Source organism: Chiloscyllium punctatum, chromosome 11, assembly GCF_047496795.1.
Source record: "Chiloscyllium punctatum isolate Juve2018m chromosome 11, sChiPun1.3, whole genome shotgun sequence".
Taxonomy (NCBI): Eukaryota; Metazoa; Chordata; class Chondrichthyes; order Orectolobiformes; family Hemiscylliidae; genus Chiloscyllium; species Chiloscyllium punctatum.
Window position 1 is genome coordinate 115,295,433 of NC_092749.1, and position 19,027 is coordinate 115,314,459.

The 19,027-nt window shown below is 41.5% G+C and overlaps 2 protein-coding genes across 8 annotated transcripts in view; both read right to left on the reverse strand.

Moving 5' to 3' along the window:
• Positions 1 to 8,054: 8,054 nt before the first annotated feature.
• otx1 (orthodenticle homeobox 1) lies at positions 8,055 to 12,933 on the reverse strand. Of its 3 annotated transcripts, XM_072581591.1 has the most exons (5): positions 12,871 to 12,925; positions 12,623 to 12,689; positions 10,560 to 10,747; positions 10,204 to 10,355; positions 8,055 to 9,065 (listed from the first exon to the last, which is right to left on the reverse strand). In XM_072581591.1, exons 3-5 carry the CDS (start codon positions 10,654 to 10,656, stop codon positions 8,367 to 8,369), a joined length of 948 nt encoding a protein of 315 aa, XP_072437692.1. In that variant the 5' UTR covers positions 10,657 to 10,747; positions 12,623 to 12,689; positions 12,871 to 12,925; the 3' UTR covers positions 8,055 to 8,366. The 3 variants fall into 3 exon arrangements, with proteins under 3 accessions (XP_072437692.1, XP_072437693.1, XP_072437691.1); XM_072581592.1 differs by lacking the exon at positions 12,623 to 12,689 and having other exon boundaries at positions 12,871 to 12,933; XM_072581590.1 differs by lacking the exon at positions 12,871 to 12,925 and having other exon boundaries at positions 12,623 to 12,864.
• Positions 12,934 to 17,332: 4,399 nt separating this feature from the next.
• The window catches only part of ehbp1 (EH domain binding protein 1), a 398,936-nt gene continuing 397,241 nt past the window's right edge, over positions 17,333 to 19,027 (reverse strand). For all 5 annotated transcript variants that reach the window (XM_072581599.1, XM_072581598.1, XM_072581595.1 and 2 more), the window contains 2 exons: positions 18,646 to 18,760; positions 17,333 to 18,451 (listed from right to left, as the gene is read on the reverse strand). In XM_072581599.1, coding sequence (XP_072437700.1) covers positions 18,361 to 18,451; positions 18,646 to 18,760 — 206 coding nt within the window. In that variant the 3' untranslated portion in view covers positions 17,333 to 18,360. The remainder of the gene's footprint in view (positions 18,452 to 18,645; positions 18,761 to 19,027) is intronic.

Genomic DNA, 19,027 nt, shown 5'->3' on the forward strand with positions numbered 1-19,027 from the left:
CTATCCCAGAATGCAGAGGGAGGAGAGTGAGGAAATTGTTGGGATCTCAAAATGTTTGTGTCCTCTTTAAGTCATGAGAGGTCTCAGTGGACCAGAAAATAAGCAATGTTGTTCCTTTGTTTAAGGGTGTCCGGGATAATGCAGGGAATTACAGGCCAGTATGCCTACCGTCAGTGGTAGGGAAATTAGAGAGTATTCTTAGAGATAGATGAATTTTTTTGAAATGTCTAAAATTTGTGATAGCAAAAGGCAGCGTGCCTTTGTGCAGGGATAGGTCATGTCTCAAATTTGGAGTTCTTTGAAGGAAATGACAAAAGATGATTAATTGCAGGGCAGTAGATATTGTCTATGTGGACTATAGCAAAGCCTTTGACAAGGTCCCTCACAACAGGCTGATACAGAAAAGGTTAAGTTTCATGGGATCCATAGTGAACTGGTAAAATGGATACAGAACTAACTTAGTCATCGAAGACACAGTAGCAATGGAAGGGTGTTTTTCTGACTGGAGATCTGAGACTAGTGGTGCTCTGCAAGGATCACTGTTGCTTCCACTAAATGACTTGAAGAAGGAGACTGCAGGTGGCCTGTTGCAGACAACAGATTGGGATGGCGTCAGTAAGTGAGAAGGATTGCCAGAGGATACAGCATAAAAAGGGATAGACTGGATTGTTGGACAGAGGAAGGGCAGGTGAAGTCAAATCCAGACAAATGTAAGGGGATGCATTTTGGAAGATTTAATGCAGGAGGACATTTTTACTGTAAGTGGCAGGAGCAAAGGGATCGAGGCATACAGCTCCCCAGCTCCCTGAAAGTGGCAACACAAGTGGGATAAAGTCATTAAGACAGACCTCAAATTGGCCAGGACCTGCCAATTTTATACCCTATACTATGTTACAGCTGTATGACCTGTAGTTAGGCATCTTTATGATGATTGCATACAATGCTGATCACCACACTGAGGAGGATATGAAGGTTTGAGACGATGCAGAAAGTTTATGACGATGTTTGAAGGTGTTAAATGTTGTTATTTATCTGTCCTCATCGTTGAGTCATCTTGACATGTACAAATAGACTGCGGGGGAGGCAGAGGAAGTGCTGCTGCTGGATATAGACCACATTTAAAGCAAAAGGTTTTCATTTAGAAAGGTATATATCAGCAGAGTTTTGGTGGGTCAAAGGGCCTCTTCCTGTGCAGTGCCATCCTTTGTTCGTATTATAGAGTGCAAAAAGCTGCTGATTCCATGGGAGAAATTCCTCAGAACTAGTTTTTCATCTAACCACACAGATTGGGTAAACTGAAGTGAGAGGGTCTAGGTCAATCAGCCTAGAAGCAGATCCACTACTGCCTATTCAGTTTAGGAAAGGTAGTAGTATTGGTATTACTGCAAGAAAGAGGCAAAAAAAAAACCATGTTCCCCCCCACCCCTCCTCCCTTTGCTGATATTCCTGAATTAGGTGTGGTATAAAGACAGCAGTGATAGCTGGGTTATTTTTAATCCCTCCCTTCCTCTGGGCAGATATTTCATAGACTGGCTAGAACATGAAATTCTCTTTGGAGGGAAGAGAACGTGAAAGCTAAGCACAGCACAGACTTGCAGCACAACCATAAAAGTGAAACCATTCAAGGAGACAATTCATGTTTGGGCCTTTCAGGACTCCTCACCCCTACTCCAGATGACAGTCTATATTTTTCTGCAAGGACAAGGATCAACAGGCAAATTGCATCTGCAAACAAATGAACATTTATCAAAAATAACTAGTGTTTAATTTTACAAACTCAATCATTGGGTCACAAATCAAGTTATTGACTCAGCCACTTTATCCAAGTGACAACTCTAAAAGTATAAGTTTGAAAAAAAATTAGCCAAATTTGACAATTGCTCAACTAGATGTACTTCCAGCAAATTTATGATCACTTGGAGTCCTGTCATTATTCCTTGTTGCAGGTTTCAGATTGTGTAATACACAAAAATGCATGTATTTGAAAAAAATCCAGGGCAAATTCTTCATTATAATCAGTTTGGGAATTAGAGACAAAGTAGTTCTAGTTGGAAACAAGGCTAGTACTGGTTTGGATCCATCCTTGGTTCTAGACACAGGCACAATTGATCGGATGTAGGTTTGTATGCATCGTCTTTTGCAATAAAAACCCTTTGAATCATGAACCACACAATTCAGGTGAATACTAAACCTACAGGTACAGTTAGTAACAATCTCAAATCACAAATGGTTTGATTTATTACTTTAAGAAATTAAGTTTTCATTCTGTGAAATCAAATGATTGGACAAACTGCACCTTGACCAAAGATTTCTACATACCTAAACACTGCGATTGCTTCATGCCCTACAAATTGCAGTCAGGAATGAAGTGGTTACAAATATTGCTCAAAAATTTGCTCAAGGAGGATTGTGGAACTGGTTTGTTTGAGCAAACTGGAAGAACAATGCTACCACCTTTAAATGGTAAAAAGGCATAGCATTCCTTCATGCTGTACAGTAGCAGAACTGTGTCCCAGACTATTTAAAACCTCGAGAAGCAAAGCAATCCAATCCAATATATGCAGGACAACACAAGACTTAATGATTTTGATAGCTTTTCATTTTGTTTTATTCATTATATTCTAACAAGTTCAGTACTTCAAAATTACTGGTACCCAAGGTGAGCAATATTGATTGGAGCAGTTGAACTGCTCCCAAGTTATCAGCGTTAGCCAGATATTAGCCAAATGATACTCTACTCTTAGACTGCTATTAAACCTGCCATTATTCTGTATTGAAAAGAAAGCTGTCCCACATTCAATATGTCTGCTCTTCAAAGTCCTTCAAGATGTTGTTACCTTTTAAATCTCTTCCCAACTTGTACTGAATCCAAAATCAGGATCCTTCCATCGGGACACTACACCTGCTAGGATAACAGAACAGCCGAATTCACAAACAACATCCTGAAACGGTGATAGTCACCTTTGCTTCCTTGTCCTATCTGTAGCTTTTGACAGTGACCATATAGTTCTTCCTACTGTTCTCTGCTGGCATCTAGCAGGACAAGACTTTCACCTGGCTCCATAGGCAGGGTCACTTGCATTGGATTCTCTTCCTGCTCCTGGACTGTAATCTCCAGTATCCCCAAAAGATTATTGGGCTTGGCTTTTTTTTAAAATCTACACAATGCCACTTGGTGATATCTGAAGGCACAGTTAGTCCTCATTTGAAGATGGGCACCCAGCTCAACTCCTCCACTTGTTGCTAAACTATCAAACCATTTATCCAGCATTTAGTGTTAGTGTTAGTGTTAAAATGAACAGAAGATTCCAATTAAATCAGAAAGACTAAAGCCATTATTTGCAATCCTCATTTTAAACTGCATTTCCTTCCCTAGCAATAATCCAAACTATAACCAGTTGTGTCACATTTGATTGAAGGAGAGCTTCCAACTTCATTCATACCCAATTACAGACAGTACCTATTCCAACCTCTAATATCTCCTGACTGCACCCAGTCTCCATTCACCTGCTGCTGAAACCTCTCTGGATCTTTGTTGTTGTATTCAAGCCTGGAGACTCATGCCTGCTACCCTGCCCCCTCCTTTAAAACTAAAAAGTTGTACAGGAGCAAACTCTGCAAGTTCCATTCCCATCACTGCCATGTCTCCTGACCACAGCACATACATTTCCTCCCCCCACGCCCCCCCCCCCCCCAAAATCAAGCAACATCTTCTCACCGTTATTTAAGTCTACCTACAGTACCCCCACTCCCAGCCCCTCAACCTAAGATATCAGCACTCCCACTCTGCCTTGAGCACCTGATTCCTATTACTCCACCCATGACCATGCTCTCAATTGCTTAGACACCAAATTCTGGGGCCACTTCTCAGCTCACTTTCCTCAAGTTTCCCTTTGAAGCTTTTGGTAATTTTATTTAGCTCAGTGATACTTAAGGCGATAGAAGTGCTTCTATAAAGCATCATGTTAAAACACTAAGTATTTGCACACAATTACACTAAGTGCATTAAATATATTTCAGAGAAATTAGTTCCTGAGCTTGAAGACATCTAAAACTGTATTCATAAATTTTATTATCATTGGGGAAAAAAAAAAGTGTTTCAGGACACTGAAAATTACTATATTGTTTATAGTAATTAACTACCTCCTGATGAAGTTTTGTCAGGACGCTCACTGAAGATGGTGACAAAACATCTGGAAACAAACCTTCCAGCTCAGCTAGTAAAGCTACATCCACAACCTCAACCTGAGCTACAAATCTTCTCAAAACTTGCTAATTAACTATCTCTGACAGTACAGACTGGAGCTGGAGGGCCCCCTATGAATCAGTGAAGGTGTGACAAGGTGTAAACATTACGGAATTTCACAGTTTCCATGGAGGGAAGTGTGCATCCATGGCTGGTATTTGAAACTTAAGGGCAGCTGAGGCAACAAGAGCAGAACTTAAAAAGAAGTGGAACTGGCAAATCAGGATAAGCCAGAAATACAGAGATAGATTGATAGATTTTTAAAAATACACAAGATCTACACAGAGAAATTTCTAAAAAGGGAAGATCAACCATAAAAAAAGTTAAAATTAAACTGGAGCAACATATAATCGTACAAAGATGGCTGGCAGGTCAGGCACCTGGTTGAAATATGTAAAGAATGGAAAAAAAGATTGTAGCAGGGAAAATTAGAGTTTGAGAGAAAACTAGGTATAAATAATAGCATGACTTTTTATGCATTATAGAGAGAAGATAGAAAGCAGGAAACTGAAGGCCAGATAGATTAACTTTGGCCATAAGGATGTCCTAGCAGAGCACTTGGATAAATTCTAATAATCAGGCAGTGAACATGTGAAATAAAAATACCTATAAGTAATCTATTGGAGCCTTTGAGGTGGTATTGAACTTGGATTTCAGTTGACAAAAAAAAAAGTGCCACATCCAGATTAGATGCACAAAATAAATTAATGATGTATGGGGAAAACATTGGCATGGATAGAAGATTGGCAGACAGGAAACAAAGTATAGATGGAATATTTCTGCTTGCCAAAATGCAACAAGTGACATGCCACAGAAATCAGTGGTGGGCCCTCAATTTTCTTTATTACATTTTAAAGAAGGTACTGGGAAAGGACACAGTGTGGTCACTAAATTTGCCAAAAAAAAATGGGAAGGCAAATTGAGAAAGGAACATAAGGAGGCTACAAAAGAATATAGATCAAGAGTGAGCAAAAAATCTGACAAGTGGTATATAATTTGGGAAAATCATTCCTTTTAGCAAGTTACTTAAATGGTGAGAGGTTGCCAAGTTAAGATACAAAAGAATGAGACCTTGTGCATAAAAAGATCAGGATGCAGGCACAGCATGGCAAGCAATAGAATTCAGCGGTTGAAGGTGATGCTTCAGCTATACAGTTCATAGGACGTTATTGGTCTTTTAAAAAGGGGAGAAGTATGAGGGAAGCAGTTCTGATAAGACAAGCTGTCTATTCTGTTTTATGAGGAAATGGTGGACAGACGAGGTTTAATCTTATGGAGTTTGAGAGAAAGAGGCACCTTTGAAATATAAATCCAAATCTCAGTAAACATAAAGGGAATGTTTCTTCTTAGGAGAAACTGGAACTCTATTTAAAACACTGATTAAAATAATTAAGGGATCACCCACGTCAGAAGAAAGAGAGAATTGAGGGAATCTTTGGAACTCACTCAAATGGCAGCAAAAGTTGAGTCTTTAAAGATATTTAAGGCAGAAACAAATAATTTATTAAGCAAGCTGAAAGATTGAGAAGGCAGAAAGCGTCCATTAACAGAGCAATCACCTTAACTTAATGGTGGAGCATGCTCAAGGGGCTAAATGGCCTCCCACTGCCCCTAATCTATTTCATGTTCCTCAGAAAATTTGCAGGTATTTAAAAAAACTGTTCAAAATTGATCGACCAACGTAACTCACTCGATATTTTCCCATTACCTTGTTTGAGAATGACAACAGTGAAAGTCCGTGTCCTCATTCAGACTGACTGCTTATTGGGTGCTAGAGTGGGAAGTGACGAAAATACTTTAAAACATTTACTCTTAAAATGTATTACACCAAAGTATCTGACAATATTAAAACTGAAGCACAAATTGCAGATTAAACAATGCCACCGTCAAAACCAACATCCATTCTGATTTTCTAAACGGACTTAAAGGAGGAACTAATAACTGCAGCGATAGCATTCTCAAAATTACCTGGGCAACACAGAAGCAAGTTGGTTCCTGTGGGACTCATGATTTGGTATATTGGCTTCCTGATCAGCAGAACAAATAATTAATTCTAGTGTAGATGAAGTCTTATTTGGTGACGTTTATAGCATCTTTTGCTTGATCTATAATTTAATTCTCCATCTACAAGCCAGAATTGTCCCATCCCAAATCAACTCTTCACACCCACGAGATTGAGGGAAGGAAATAGAGCACTGGCCAAAATAAAACCCAAACCATTTTGTAAAGAAAAACATACTGGCGTTTAAAATAATGATTCCTGTACTTAAACAGATTTGGAATAAATCAGATGTATCCATTGCATAAATGGATAGATTTTACATAATTTCTTTATACGAAGTATCCTTAGTCTTAAAACTGATTTCTCAGCGATTTACTGAGTGGTGATTAAATCAGCATAAACAAGCTTCCATTTCAACATTAGAAATGTATGTTTTACTGCTCCTTCCGTGACTTGCTGCAAAATCTGGTGAAAAACAAAATTGAGTAAGTTTGCTCAAACATTATGTCACTTACCAAATTGCGTGTCATATTTCCCGATTAACATCAATGAACCCAGTCACAAACCTCACCAACAGTCAATGTGGACGAAATAAGGCGTAAAGCGAGTTTATAAAACAGTGGGTCAAATGGACCTGTCCTTTTCACTCATTAGGTGTTTACACCTTTAGCTCCTTCCATTTTAGTAGTCACGAACAGGTTTCGTTTTAAAAGACTAATTTGAATTTAAGATCGGTGTTCTCTCAAAATTTAAACCGGAGAATGTTTAATTGTGAGACTCAAGACGGTGGTAACCGCGCTCTTTGCTTATCGAGGAAAAAAAAGTGTGTGTGTGTGTAAAATATTTAAACAAACAAAAACCGTGGAGGCTAGAGACCCGAACACAGAAACTGCTGGAGAAACTCAGCGGCTGTTAACTTTTCCAATCGAATGACCGCCTCAGAAACGCCGTTTCTCTGTCCACACACACTGGCAGTCCTGAGAGTTTGGGAATGTAGTTAAACCTGCTAGAAACTTCATCCATCGACTTTTGTATCTTCAATGCATCATTTTCAGTTTTTTTTTGTCGGGTAAAACAAATATGTTCAAAGTGCTACATTAAAATTATTGAAACATTCTGGTCACAACTCGATACAAACCCGATACCAGCTCGAAGCGGTTAGAATATTAGTTCTACAATTCATCAGCAACGGAATGGATGAGTTTTTAAATTCTGTTTTAGTTACTTTGTTACAATAACGAGTCCGTAAAAAGGGCGGCGAAATGTTTTAAGCAGCAGGAAGGAACTGAACTTTATTGAAATCGCAGAAAGGAGAAGCTACTTTGCAGCTTTTCCCCAAAACTTTAACAAGGCAATTTGAAGAGTCCATGTAAATGCGATAGATTTAGGGATTAACCTCATGTACCCAACGTGGGCTTTATCCTCTGTCTCCTACAGAATGGCCAGGCCTTGGAGACGGTCAGACACTGCACTGAGGAAATATTTAATTCACAAAATAAGCTCCATTTACTGACAAAAAAACCCAGCGGCACCATCACTTACACAAAATGTGCCTCCCCACCCATCCCTCCCACCTACAACAACCGGAGACCAACATCGAGACAAACACCTCCATACCATACTTCACAGGCACTCGGTTTTAATTAATTAAAAAAGGACATGAACCAGGATTGAATTCGTTTGTTTTTCTCCGAAAAGGAGGAAAAATTAAACGAATTCAATTCGTTTAAAAAAAATGTTTAAGTCAAACATTGCCTATTTCCAGCCGAGAACCCACATTTTCACCGGACAGACAGCTCCTGTACATTTCATTCAATACACTTTATTGAAAGGTTTGAGCAGGTTTGTGTTGTACAATAATGTTGCATCCTAGGGCATGACAATGAGATTGGTTCGGTCTCAAACACCTACACTCAGCATGATCCAATTAAAACAGACACCAGCTTTGACTGCCAACACCGAGAAAAGACGGAGACATGGAAATGAACCCAGCAAACAGTTAACAACGTGAAGTCCCAGTCTGCTCTCCCCGTCAAATCAGAACAGAGGAGCAACAAGTTCGGAAAATTGGGTTGGAGAGAGCGATTAAAAGGCTCCAGACTGGAGCGTTAAACAGTTTCACAAAACTTGGAACTTCCAGGAGGGAGCCTGCTCTTTATAATCCAAACAGTCAGTGGTGTTGAAGTTGAGTTTCCAAGACGTGGCCTGCTCTTTATAATCCAGACAGTCAGCGGAGTTGAACGCCAGTCCTGGCCCGCTGTAGCCCTGGTGAGGATGGTGAGCTGGGCTTTGACTGAGGTGGTGCCCTGGCATTGGGGAGCTGCTCATTGGGCTGAGGCCAGTGGTGCCATGGGCAGAGAGTGGGTGGTGAGAGTGGTGAGAGTGCATGGGTGCCAGGTACGAGCTGCAGTCCACGCCGCTGAAGTAGGAAGACGAGGTGGGGTAGGCCTGGCTGTAGCCGCTGCTTTGGCCGTAAGGCAGAGGGTAGGCGCCGCTGGAGCCGGACGGACAGCGCTGCATACACGAGGCACCGGCGGCGCCGAGGGGCTCCGGAGCGGCCGCTGCTCCCGGGGAGATGGACGCTGGGCTCCAGATAGACGCTGCCGCCGCCGGTGTGCTGAGCACAGAGGCCGGGTTGGAGTTGGTACCGGGACCACTGGCCGAGGAGCTGGAGGCGGCCGGGGGCGTGAATTGCCCGCTGCTGTCCGAGCCGCTGCTCTCCCGGCCCGGGGAACACTTCTTCTTGGGAGGCCGTGCCTTGCTGCTCCCGTTCTGCTGCTGTTGGCGGCACTTAGCTCGGCGGTTCTTAAACCAAACCTGGAGAGAGAGAGCCGGGGAAAAGAGGGGAGAGAGAGAGAGGTCAGACTGAGGACGGGAACTACCCCCGCACCCACCCAGCCCCTCCTGGGGGCTGTTCTCCGGGAGAGAAGGTCCTCTCCCTCCGGTTAAAGCGACAAGTCGCCGTCACTTACTCCAACTACCTGCCCGGGTTTATAATAAAAAGGCGATGGAAGGAAACTTGCCGGGGAGGGGGGGCGTTAAACTTGTACAAAGTGCAGAAACGAATTTTCCTTTTCACTAAATCACGAGCGTGTTTGAAAGGTCTTTCCAATTGCTTCATTTTTGTACAAAAGATAAAGACTTGAAGCCCAAGTTGTAGCTTCACCAGCGACTGTAATGGTCGAGGGGAACCCCCCCACACACCAAAACCAGTTTGTTTTAAAGGGACTAGGTTCCTCTTAAAGGTTGGAGCTAGTGTTAATAATTGCCCCGTTAAGCCAAAAACTTCACTCATTTTCGTTGATTCTAAATCAATTGGATCAAATTAACGTTTCAACCTCGCGGTCTAATAACGAGCGAGAAGAGGGTTATTGAAAATCAGACGTGAATGAGGCGCCAGGAGAAAGACTCAAACTGGCGACTTCAAAACTGCTTCAAAAACAGATTCTCTCATTCGAAGCAAATTTGAAGTTTGATTTTTTTTAGGGATACGGATCTTTCGTTAAACCGCGAAAAATACACGACCAGTTTCCAACCGGGAATTTGCCCGGAGTAACTCAAACTGAGAAATAGCCCAGAGCTTTAAAAAAACCGGGCCTTTAAACCCAGACACCGCTTCATGTCTCCAAGCGATGGTCGAGAGAAATTTGAAATATTGTTACAAGTGTGTATTTTCACATTTCCCTCAATTTGCGATCTTTGAAGTTATTATAATAGAATCTTCACTGATTAGTTAAAAAACGCCGTCACCCCCAAACCCAATCCTTAAACCACTTTGTTGGTAACAGGGACAGTTTCCAGGCCGCTCGGCATTTCAAGATTTTAAATGTTTCAGATGTTACCTGAATGTAAAACAGAAACCACCTTCGGTCTCTGGCAGTTGGTTAGATGAGGAATTAAATTTCGTGTTCTCTGGGCTGTGGGGATAAAGCTCCAAGAGCAGATGGGGACCCACCTGTACTCGGGATTCGGGAAGGTTGATTTTTAACGCCACTTCTTCCCTCATGAAGATGTCAGGGTAACGAGTTTTCGCAAACAGAGCCTCCAACACATCGAGCTGGGAGCGGGTGAAGGTGGTGCGCTCCCGCCGCTGTTTCCGCGGGGTCGCTACAAAAGTGGGTCACAAACAAAAAAACAACTGGTTACTTCGGAAAGTTCTTTATAAATTAAACCCTCACAATCCCACAACAACCCAAATCTCAAACAAACACCCGCCGAGCGCTGGTGGAAATTCACTTTAAACCACTGGGTTTGGTAAAAGTGTGCACGAACCGGGAGGCAGCTCCTGTGTGCGAACATTCGGCCCCTTACCAGGATATCCCACTGAGTGATGGAGCAACTCCATGCCGGGGCCACTCAGACCGAGACCGTTCATCCCGTACGGAGTCTGCTTGAGGTATGACATCATACTAACGAGCGGCAATCTTCCCAACTCAGAGAAAGTGCGGCTTGTCCTTGGGACACTCCCGAAAGTCGAGCCTGGTCACCTTTCGTGTTTGCTAAAGAGAAAAGAAAGATGGACACGTCGGCTGAAAAAAATAGGTCTCTTTTCGTTGCTTTCACCAGATTCCAGGCGCCTATTAAAAAAACTCACTTCCAAAAAAATTAAAATATTCTGTAATATCACAAATAACATTAGATCTGACTTGGCAATTTAACCAGAAATTAGCATTTCGAAAAAATCCAGAAACGTACAAAATGGTTCGATTTCGGCCTCTTCTTGGCGTTAACAGAATAGATCACTAATTTATTAGGGAGTGGGAATTGTCAAGTGAATTTAAAATGGCCGGATTGATTTTTCTTAAATTAAGCTGCTGGCCAACACGATCCAGTTGAAAAAGTAACAAATCGTACAATACTCAAGTTCTGGGCGAAAGAAAAGTTTGAAATTACAGGACAACAAATTCAAACTCAGCGCTACAGTGTAGGGTCACAGTTGGCCACAATATTTCACCATTTAGCCAACTGCCGAGGGACGGTCAGAATTCACTAGCTCTCGTTTAAATTTAAAATCTTAAATTTAAAGATGTCTCAATGTCACGAGTGTGTGAAAGACCCAACATTACAGCCAACACCACACTTGTTTGGAAGTGAATATTGTCCAGGATTGAAACCGGCGGATGGATGGCGATTAAAGGAATCATTCATGTGAAGGATTCCGCCTGTCGCCGCGTCCTGATGAACTAATGAGAACCACAAGCTCCCGGGGTTTAATGGAGCAACAAACAGGGACTTCAATTTTCCGTTTATCGCGGACAAAATCTAATGTTTAAACATTACACCCGTTCCCACAAAAGTTCTAAAATCAATTCGTGCGTAAACCGGAACGGTTTTACAGTTTTTTAAAAAAAATCGGGCACGAATGAAATTTTAGGCTCGTGATAAAACTGAGGTTGCAAATTTGTTGTCATTAAAATGCATTTCAATCTTGAAGTTTTCAAACTTGTGCTCAGCCCCGGTTTAAAACGCGATCGTGAAACCTCCTGCAGTTTTTGTGCCTCAGGGAACGCGTTCTTTTTTTACAAAGAAAAGAAAGACTCGAAACTAAAATGATAAATATTTCTGTTCAAGTTTCATGAATTAAACTCGTTCCCATCGTCTGACACTGGAGGTTGTCAAACAGGTGACCATTTCACTTGGAAGAGATTTTTGTTTTTAAAAAACCTTGAAGAATCTGTTAACCAAAGGGAAAGGCTGCGAGCACTTTGCAAAAAAGCAGCCGCCAATTTAAAAAAACAATTAGATCGACCCTGAATATTCAATGTTGACATTTTAATAGAAGTCGTCCTCCATACGGTGACGATAACATCAGGGCACTTACTGGGGAAATTAACCAGGAGCCAGAATTGCAGCGATTCTCAATCAACAGTTCCCTAAACTGAATTTTCACCTCCACGGGATCCAGATAAAACCGTGCTCTCATTTAAAAGGCGATAGCTGTGTGCAAATTAAGTCAATTACAATTTAGATTAGACCTCGGGGGAGACAATTTAAAGAGGAACCTTATCAGCAAAATAAATGAACAAAAAAAAACCGAAAAACACGCCTCTCCAATTAGCCGCTAAAGTGAATTCAAGCTTTTCAATCGGCCCTTGGACGCTGCAGTTGTAATTTTCAGTGAGGAAATGAAACAAATTAAACGATCCAAGTACTTTAGGAGGAGTCGGGTCAGCTACAAAATTGAATGAGTTAACAACACAAACAAGAAAATTTTCAAAGTTAACTCCAGCCAGTTGTACTTGAGCTGCCCCCAAGTTAGTTCACAGTCGGAAGTTCAGCTTCAAACTAAGAAAAAAAGCCTCCTTGGCCGCACGTTAATTCGTTGAGACTTTTTTTTAAAAACGTGAATGAATACGGCAAAGTCTCACACTCACCTGGAGGAGATTTTAGAGCAGGCCCGGAGACAGGAACTCAGTAAATGAGAGCAGGAGCCTGCCTATTCTGCAACAACATGACACAAGGTTAACTTGGAGCGCGTGGGACTAAACCCATTCTCCCTGCCCATTCCACCCCCCCAACAAAATAAACCCAGAAACGAAACAAACAGCAAAGTAAGAAACTTTGCTGCGAGGCAAAAGACTAAAGAAGCGAAAGTTGCAGGTTGTTGAGAGTTTGTTTGTACCTGACTCAATGGAGATTGATCACTGCGCTCCAGCCGCTGCTGCCTTCTCTAAGTGAGCGCTGCTCTGGCGGAACTGCCCGACAATGATCCGCCCTTCACCAATCACCCAGCGACTTGGCCATGATTGACAGCTCGTCTCCAGGTGACACCGGGGCACTACTTTCCCAGAGGAGGAATACACTTGCCCATCTTTTGGTAAAAGGCTCTTCTGGAAGTAATCAGTCACAATCTGTCAGCTACAGTGAGCTAGTAAATTCTGTACAAGCTGCAAAGTTATTCATTAAGAAACCCGAGCGGACACTAGTTAATTACTGCAGGTAATTATTGCTGTGGACATTCAGACAATTCAACTAGCAGATTGTTGTAAGGCTAAACAATTCAGAGAACATTCAGAAACTCGGTTTTCTGTCACCTCACATCATTGTAACTGGCAGCGATTCAGTGTCTGTTTCTCAGTCCCTGATGAAATGTGGGCGAACTGTTGTACAACAGACACTGCCTGCGAGAAACTAAACCGGACTGTCCACATCATTTTCGTTAGAAGTTCTCTGTGACAATAATGAAATAAAGGAAATGTATCCACCTTTATTGAGACATCAGCAACGGGCTGGATTCTCCCAATGTTCTGTGAAGGGGTCCGTTGAGAATATTTTAAACTGAGTTTAACGTAAACGAATGTTTTAACCAGGAGATCTCTCTTTCTCAAGTTTCGGGCTTTGCCAGCAATAGCAATGGCCGGATTTTTAATATGCTTGGAATTTCAAGTTGTAGTTTTAAAATAATTACTCCTAAAAATGTCGAGTTTTTTGTGTTTGAAATTGTACGTTCTCATGAATATTGATGACGGCCTAATCCCCATTTAGTCTTACATTTCGGAATAGTCAGCGTAAACTTTAATGGGGCAGACTGCCTTTAATCGAAATTTCTAAAGAAAAAGTACGCCGACGCGGGAAATAAATGAATTAGAGAAGTACTGTCGGCTGCTGGTTATCAAAGAAACCACTTTACAAGCGTCACCTTTCTTTAGTGAACAAATAACACACAGTAACAGAATATCATGGAGCGGGGCACAGTGTTTCTTTAACTGTTTTTGAAAAGCTCGGTGAGTTCTTCTGAAGACCTTAATAAGGCTTTGGCCACTCTTTTGTTGTTCACAGAAAATCAACTCATTCTAATTGAAGCGGGAGCTGAAAGCGAGCTAATGTTCAAAGAAACCCACCGCCAGACACGAAATTACATTTTTTCCTTTACGGAGTAGCTCATCAAAGGCAGATTTTACAAGGACTTTCCCAATAGTTCACTAAAGTCATCGACACCAGCACCGTTCCTGACAAAAGAACCGGCGGTCAATTCAGTTCCAACTCACCAAATAATGCACTTTTCAAGAAGTTTTTTTTGTTTTGGTTTTTTTTTCCGCTTGTGTTTGAGAAGTGAAAACTTCAAGGAACATAATTTTACACTGAGGCAGGCAATTTCCATGATAATAATAAGATCTCGTTACCATGAGCAAGAAAGACGCAACCAACCGTTCGAAATAATTAGAAATTGTTCGGGATTAACATCAGTATTTGCTAAACGTAAAAATAAACTCATGCCTTCGGAAAAGATCACATGAACATTATTAATTCATTCTGTACACCGCCTGCACAGTTTCGGGCTGTTCCCCTATTGTTCTGTTAACTGAACTGATAACAGAACTATACTTTGTGTTTTACTATTTGGAATAATCATGTTCTCAGCCAGGATTTTACTGCACTGTATCTAAACCTTGGGCTGTATTGCGCCGTTTGAATCATACTTAAAAGATATGCATTTTTAAAATCCTGGTTTTTAACCAGCATTAAGGAAACAAAACATCCTGCTAATTTCGCTGCTGAAACACAATCGAGTTTACTTCTAGAGCAATGCCAGGGATTTACCGATTGTTTTTCTTGTGTGAAGTCTCTGTTTAAGATGCGCTGATCAAGCCTGTGCTAAGTATTATGGTATCAAGTAGCAGTAACCTTTGTAATAAGAGTATTTGTCTAATCCGAAATTGCAGGCGAATTTTCTTACAGCCGAGTCTGAAACCTTAGTTTGGGGCAGGGGGGAGAGAGAGAGAGATGTGTGTTGTTGCATCAAAGGTAAAAGTCAAAGATTGCGGAAGATCTGATACAGACAAAACTAAAAATGGGGGATAATGTGGCATTGGAGCGGCACGACGGGCCGATTGTAACGGCCACACTTGGTTTAACTTGTTTTACACAGGAATGGGAATCATATCTGGGATTGTGTAACTGTCTCTGTGGAAAAGGGGGGAATTGAAATCCCAGTGATCATCACCTACAGTCGCATTTAAATCCTTCAAAGAGGCCAGATGTAAAATTCACAAGAGACTGCTTCAGTCTCGATCGCGACTAAATCCCTTCATCAACTCCTCATTCACCAGGTGAAGCACGGGAAAGTTTTCAAACTGCAGTCCTCTGTGTTCTGTTTAGCCCTTTCAGAGAGTTTGGGAAAATCTGCTGCTTACTGTGGGCGGTCAGGAATAAACAGGTAAGAACACAGAAGATGACGACTATTAACTGTAAATAATTCCAGGCGGTGTATGAATGAAATATAGGAATTTGGAGATGTTTTAGGATTTTTCCAGCGCAACATTATGCTCACGATGCAATTGGAAGTTTGAATAATTAGCGCCAATTTTGTGGGTGAGATGATGCCTGTGTTACGGATGGCTGGTATCGCAGCTTTTGTAGATTAAAATTCTTATTTTGGTTCAGACAATTTGACATGAAACATGGACGTCGCTTTTGCTGCAGGTTTGTGTCTGATGTCAAACCCCTCCAATGAAACTTGTGCAGCTTGTTTGATTTGTGATAGTCCCTTAAAGTCTGCTTTTGCATGCATTAAGGTGGCAGGTTGGACCAAAGGGTACAGAGTGTGAGCTTTGGGCCAGAGCTGTCCTGGGAAACTAGACACAAACTAAAAATATCAGCAAATAATTGTGAAAGTCGTGGGGACGTCGTTAACAGTCGCAGATTCTGGAGGCGGCGGCTCGGATGAGCTGATGCTGATCGTAACAGAAAGTCTTCATTCATTAAATTCGGACTAGAAGTTCTGGTCCTAAACAGAAGGTGTCTGTAAAATTATTTCTGCCTTCCCGTAATCTCCTTCCCAAGAAATTAATGGTCTCCCCTTTAATCAAAATTTTAAAAAGATACTGTCCTCACGAGTTTCCGGAGGGGTGTTAATGTGTGACATGGTCTCGGAATGCGCGAGAAATAATCAGTGATGGGGTTCACATTAAAGAGATTTTAAAAGATTTGCGTCTCGAGTTGAAAACGTTATTCTACAATGTTACAAAGTTTATGGGCGGCAGGCGCTTTAAGGTTACTGCAATCACTTCACAGGAAAATCATTTCAAAGTTACACCTTTACGGAAAACCCAAATGTTTGGTGCCGATGAAACTCGGGAGTAACAGTGGAATGTGCGAACGGAGTTAGCTCCGAACAGCTGCAACCTCGAGCTGATGTGATTGGTGTAGGATAAGGAATGTATCCTATCAGATTGTTTTAGGAAAAAATCTCAAACAGAAAAGTCCTTTCAGCATTTCTGTGACAGCGCTAAACAACCTTCAGATTCACACTTTAAAATTTAACTTGATGTTTGGTCCATTTCCCGGTTGACAGCTGCAAGGTTTGAGAATGAAAGACATCGAGTTCATTTAGAGACGATTATAAAGTGGGAACATCAGCCACTGATCAAACTGTCCAGTTCAGCTTCGAATATTTATTAGCTCATTACAAACAAAAACACAGAATCTGTTTAATTGCTTTAAAGATGTCGATGTCAGTGCAATATTGACAAACTGCTGCAACAGGCGCCGAGTGGACAGATATTAAAACATTAGAAAGAGTAAAGTCAGTCGTTGCAGATAGTCTCGCTGTTAGTTCACTTGCACATGAGGAAACTGCAGGATTTGGGGGAGAAATCCAGTCAGGTCCCACTGGAAAACGAACGTCAGGGTTTTGGGTGGGATTTTGAACAAAGATTTGTATTTTAGATTTTGAGTTTGTGACCTCCCCCCCCCCCCCCCCCAAGTTTCTGAACTAATGGGGGTCACTGTCGGGAGGACTTCTCGGTAAAACGGCTGTGTACTCCTAGCCCACGGGAGATGCTTCATTGGCATCTTTTCAGACTCTAGTATCCTGGTTCAGACTGGACACACTGCTTTTATCGACCAGAATGGAAGTACTGATGTGGAATCGTTAATACTTAGACTGGTTTAGTTGAAATGAAGGAACACTTTTATTTTTGCATTAAATAGTTTCGATTGAAAGAGAATTATGTCCCAGTACAAATCACTTTGCCGCAGCTGTTCATGTTGAAAACAAATTGTGTAAATAACTCCGTGTAGACGGCGCAAGTCTGTATCAACACCAAAAAGGTAAAACAACAACAAATTCTGTCCACATGAAATGCTTCAAAGTTCACTTTTTATTCAAGATTCAGAGATGGTCCTGGAATAAATAAACAGAAATATTTCTTCCTTCAAGCAGCAGCTTCGTCTGAGGGCGGGTTGGTGCAGAGAAAATTACTGAAAATGATTCCGATCTTCTAAAGAACTGCTTTTGCTTTCGGAAGACAAACAACAAGCATTTTCGAGCCAAACAAAAACGTTTTAGCAAAATTCCTGAAGCTCAAACAAGCAACTCGCGCTGTCCACAGTGATAAATACAAGGTAGAAAACACCAGAGAATGAACCGACTGCACGAACCGGTGCGAGGTTATCAGCCCTTTTCTGAGTTTAAACTAAATCTAACTTCAGATAATATCATTTACAACATGGCTGCCCTGTAAAAGCCAACTATTTATATATTTTTTAAAAAACGGACTTTTTAGCTCCAATGGAACTTTGAAATATTTAATGGAAATAAACCTAGATATTGAAAATGCAGCGACTAGCAAGCTCAAACATTCCGAACTTTAGAGACTGTTTCTTGAAGACGTTTAACCTTTTCTCAACTGATGGTGATTTTGGAAAAGCCGCTCAACCCCTGCCCCCGCCCGGGTTACAGTCTCTGAAAACTGATCCAATGTCCATTTCAGGCAGATCAGTCTCATCAACAGAAAGTCGAGTCAGTGTTAATAAGAAACAATTAGGAACAGTCCTGCTACATTCGCAACGATTTGGTGATTTTTCTCATCCTCCTTTAAGAGAGAATGCTTCCCGAATGTAACTGATAAAATATTAAATGTCACTGTTACAAATAAACAATTACACGCGGCTTTCTTTTTTTACAAAATACAATTTCATAAAAACGACATAATAATGCAGCCATATACACGGACTCGCGGCCTTGGGACGATTAAATGCTCTGAACAGAAAAGATTACAACAGTTTACGATCTACATAGAACATGATATCATTCAAATCCATCAAAGAATTTATTAAAATGAGACTGAAGGTGTGTTCTAAATGATGGGAGATCTCCTGTGTATCTCTCTCACTGAAGAAGACACTTATCTTCTTTCTTGACAATTTTCCCTTTATTTTGTTCGAGCGTTCGTTCCAAATGTTCATCTTCTTCCTCCGCCCTGGAACACACAGACGCGTCATCAGGAACTCAGACACTCAGTCTTACAGTTTATAACGTTCAAAAACTATAACTAGATTGGACAGGATTAGATACTGAGCACCGTTCAATCAGGACAGTTTGAAGATAGCGTGCAGGTGAAAGAACTGGTTTTCGTCCTGACAAAGTAACTTTTCTGTTCAGTTAGTAACTTACTGTTTTTCCTGTGCATCTAAATCTCGGACAAGTGCGTCCCGTTTGTTGACCAGAATAACTAGCTCATCCAGCAAGAGCTGCTCACGTCTTTTTTGAGCTTCTGTTTTCTGCCAGTCTGAAAACACAATAGTAATCAGTTACTCTCCATGTTTGTTAGTCCTCCTTCCAGTTAAAATTCAACCTGGTCTCACATCCCAACCTGGTCTCACATCCCACCCTGGTCTCACATCCCACCCTGGTCTCACATCCCAACCTGGTCTCACATCCCAACCTGGTTGTGAAGTAGACCACGTTATCGGGCCACCATGTGAAAATTAAAGATGCCAACACCACCAAAAATGCAGACACTAACAGACTATCGCTGGAAACTGGAGCCGGGTCC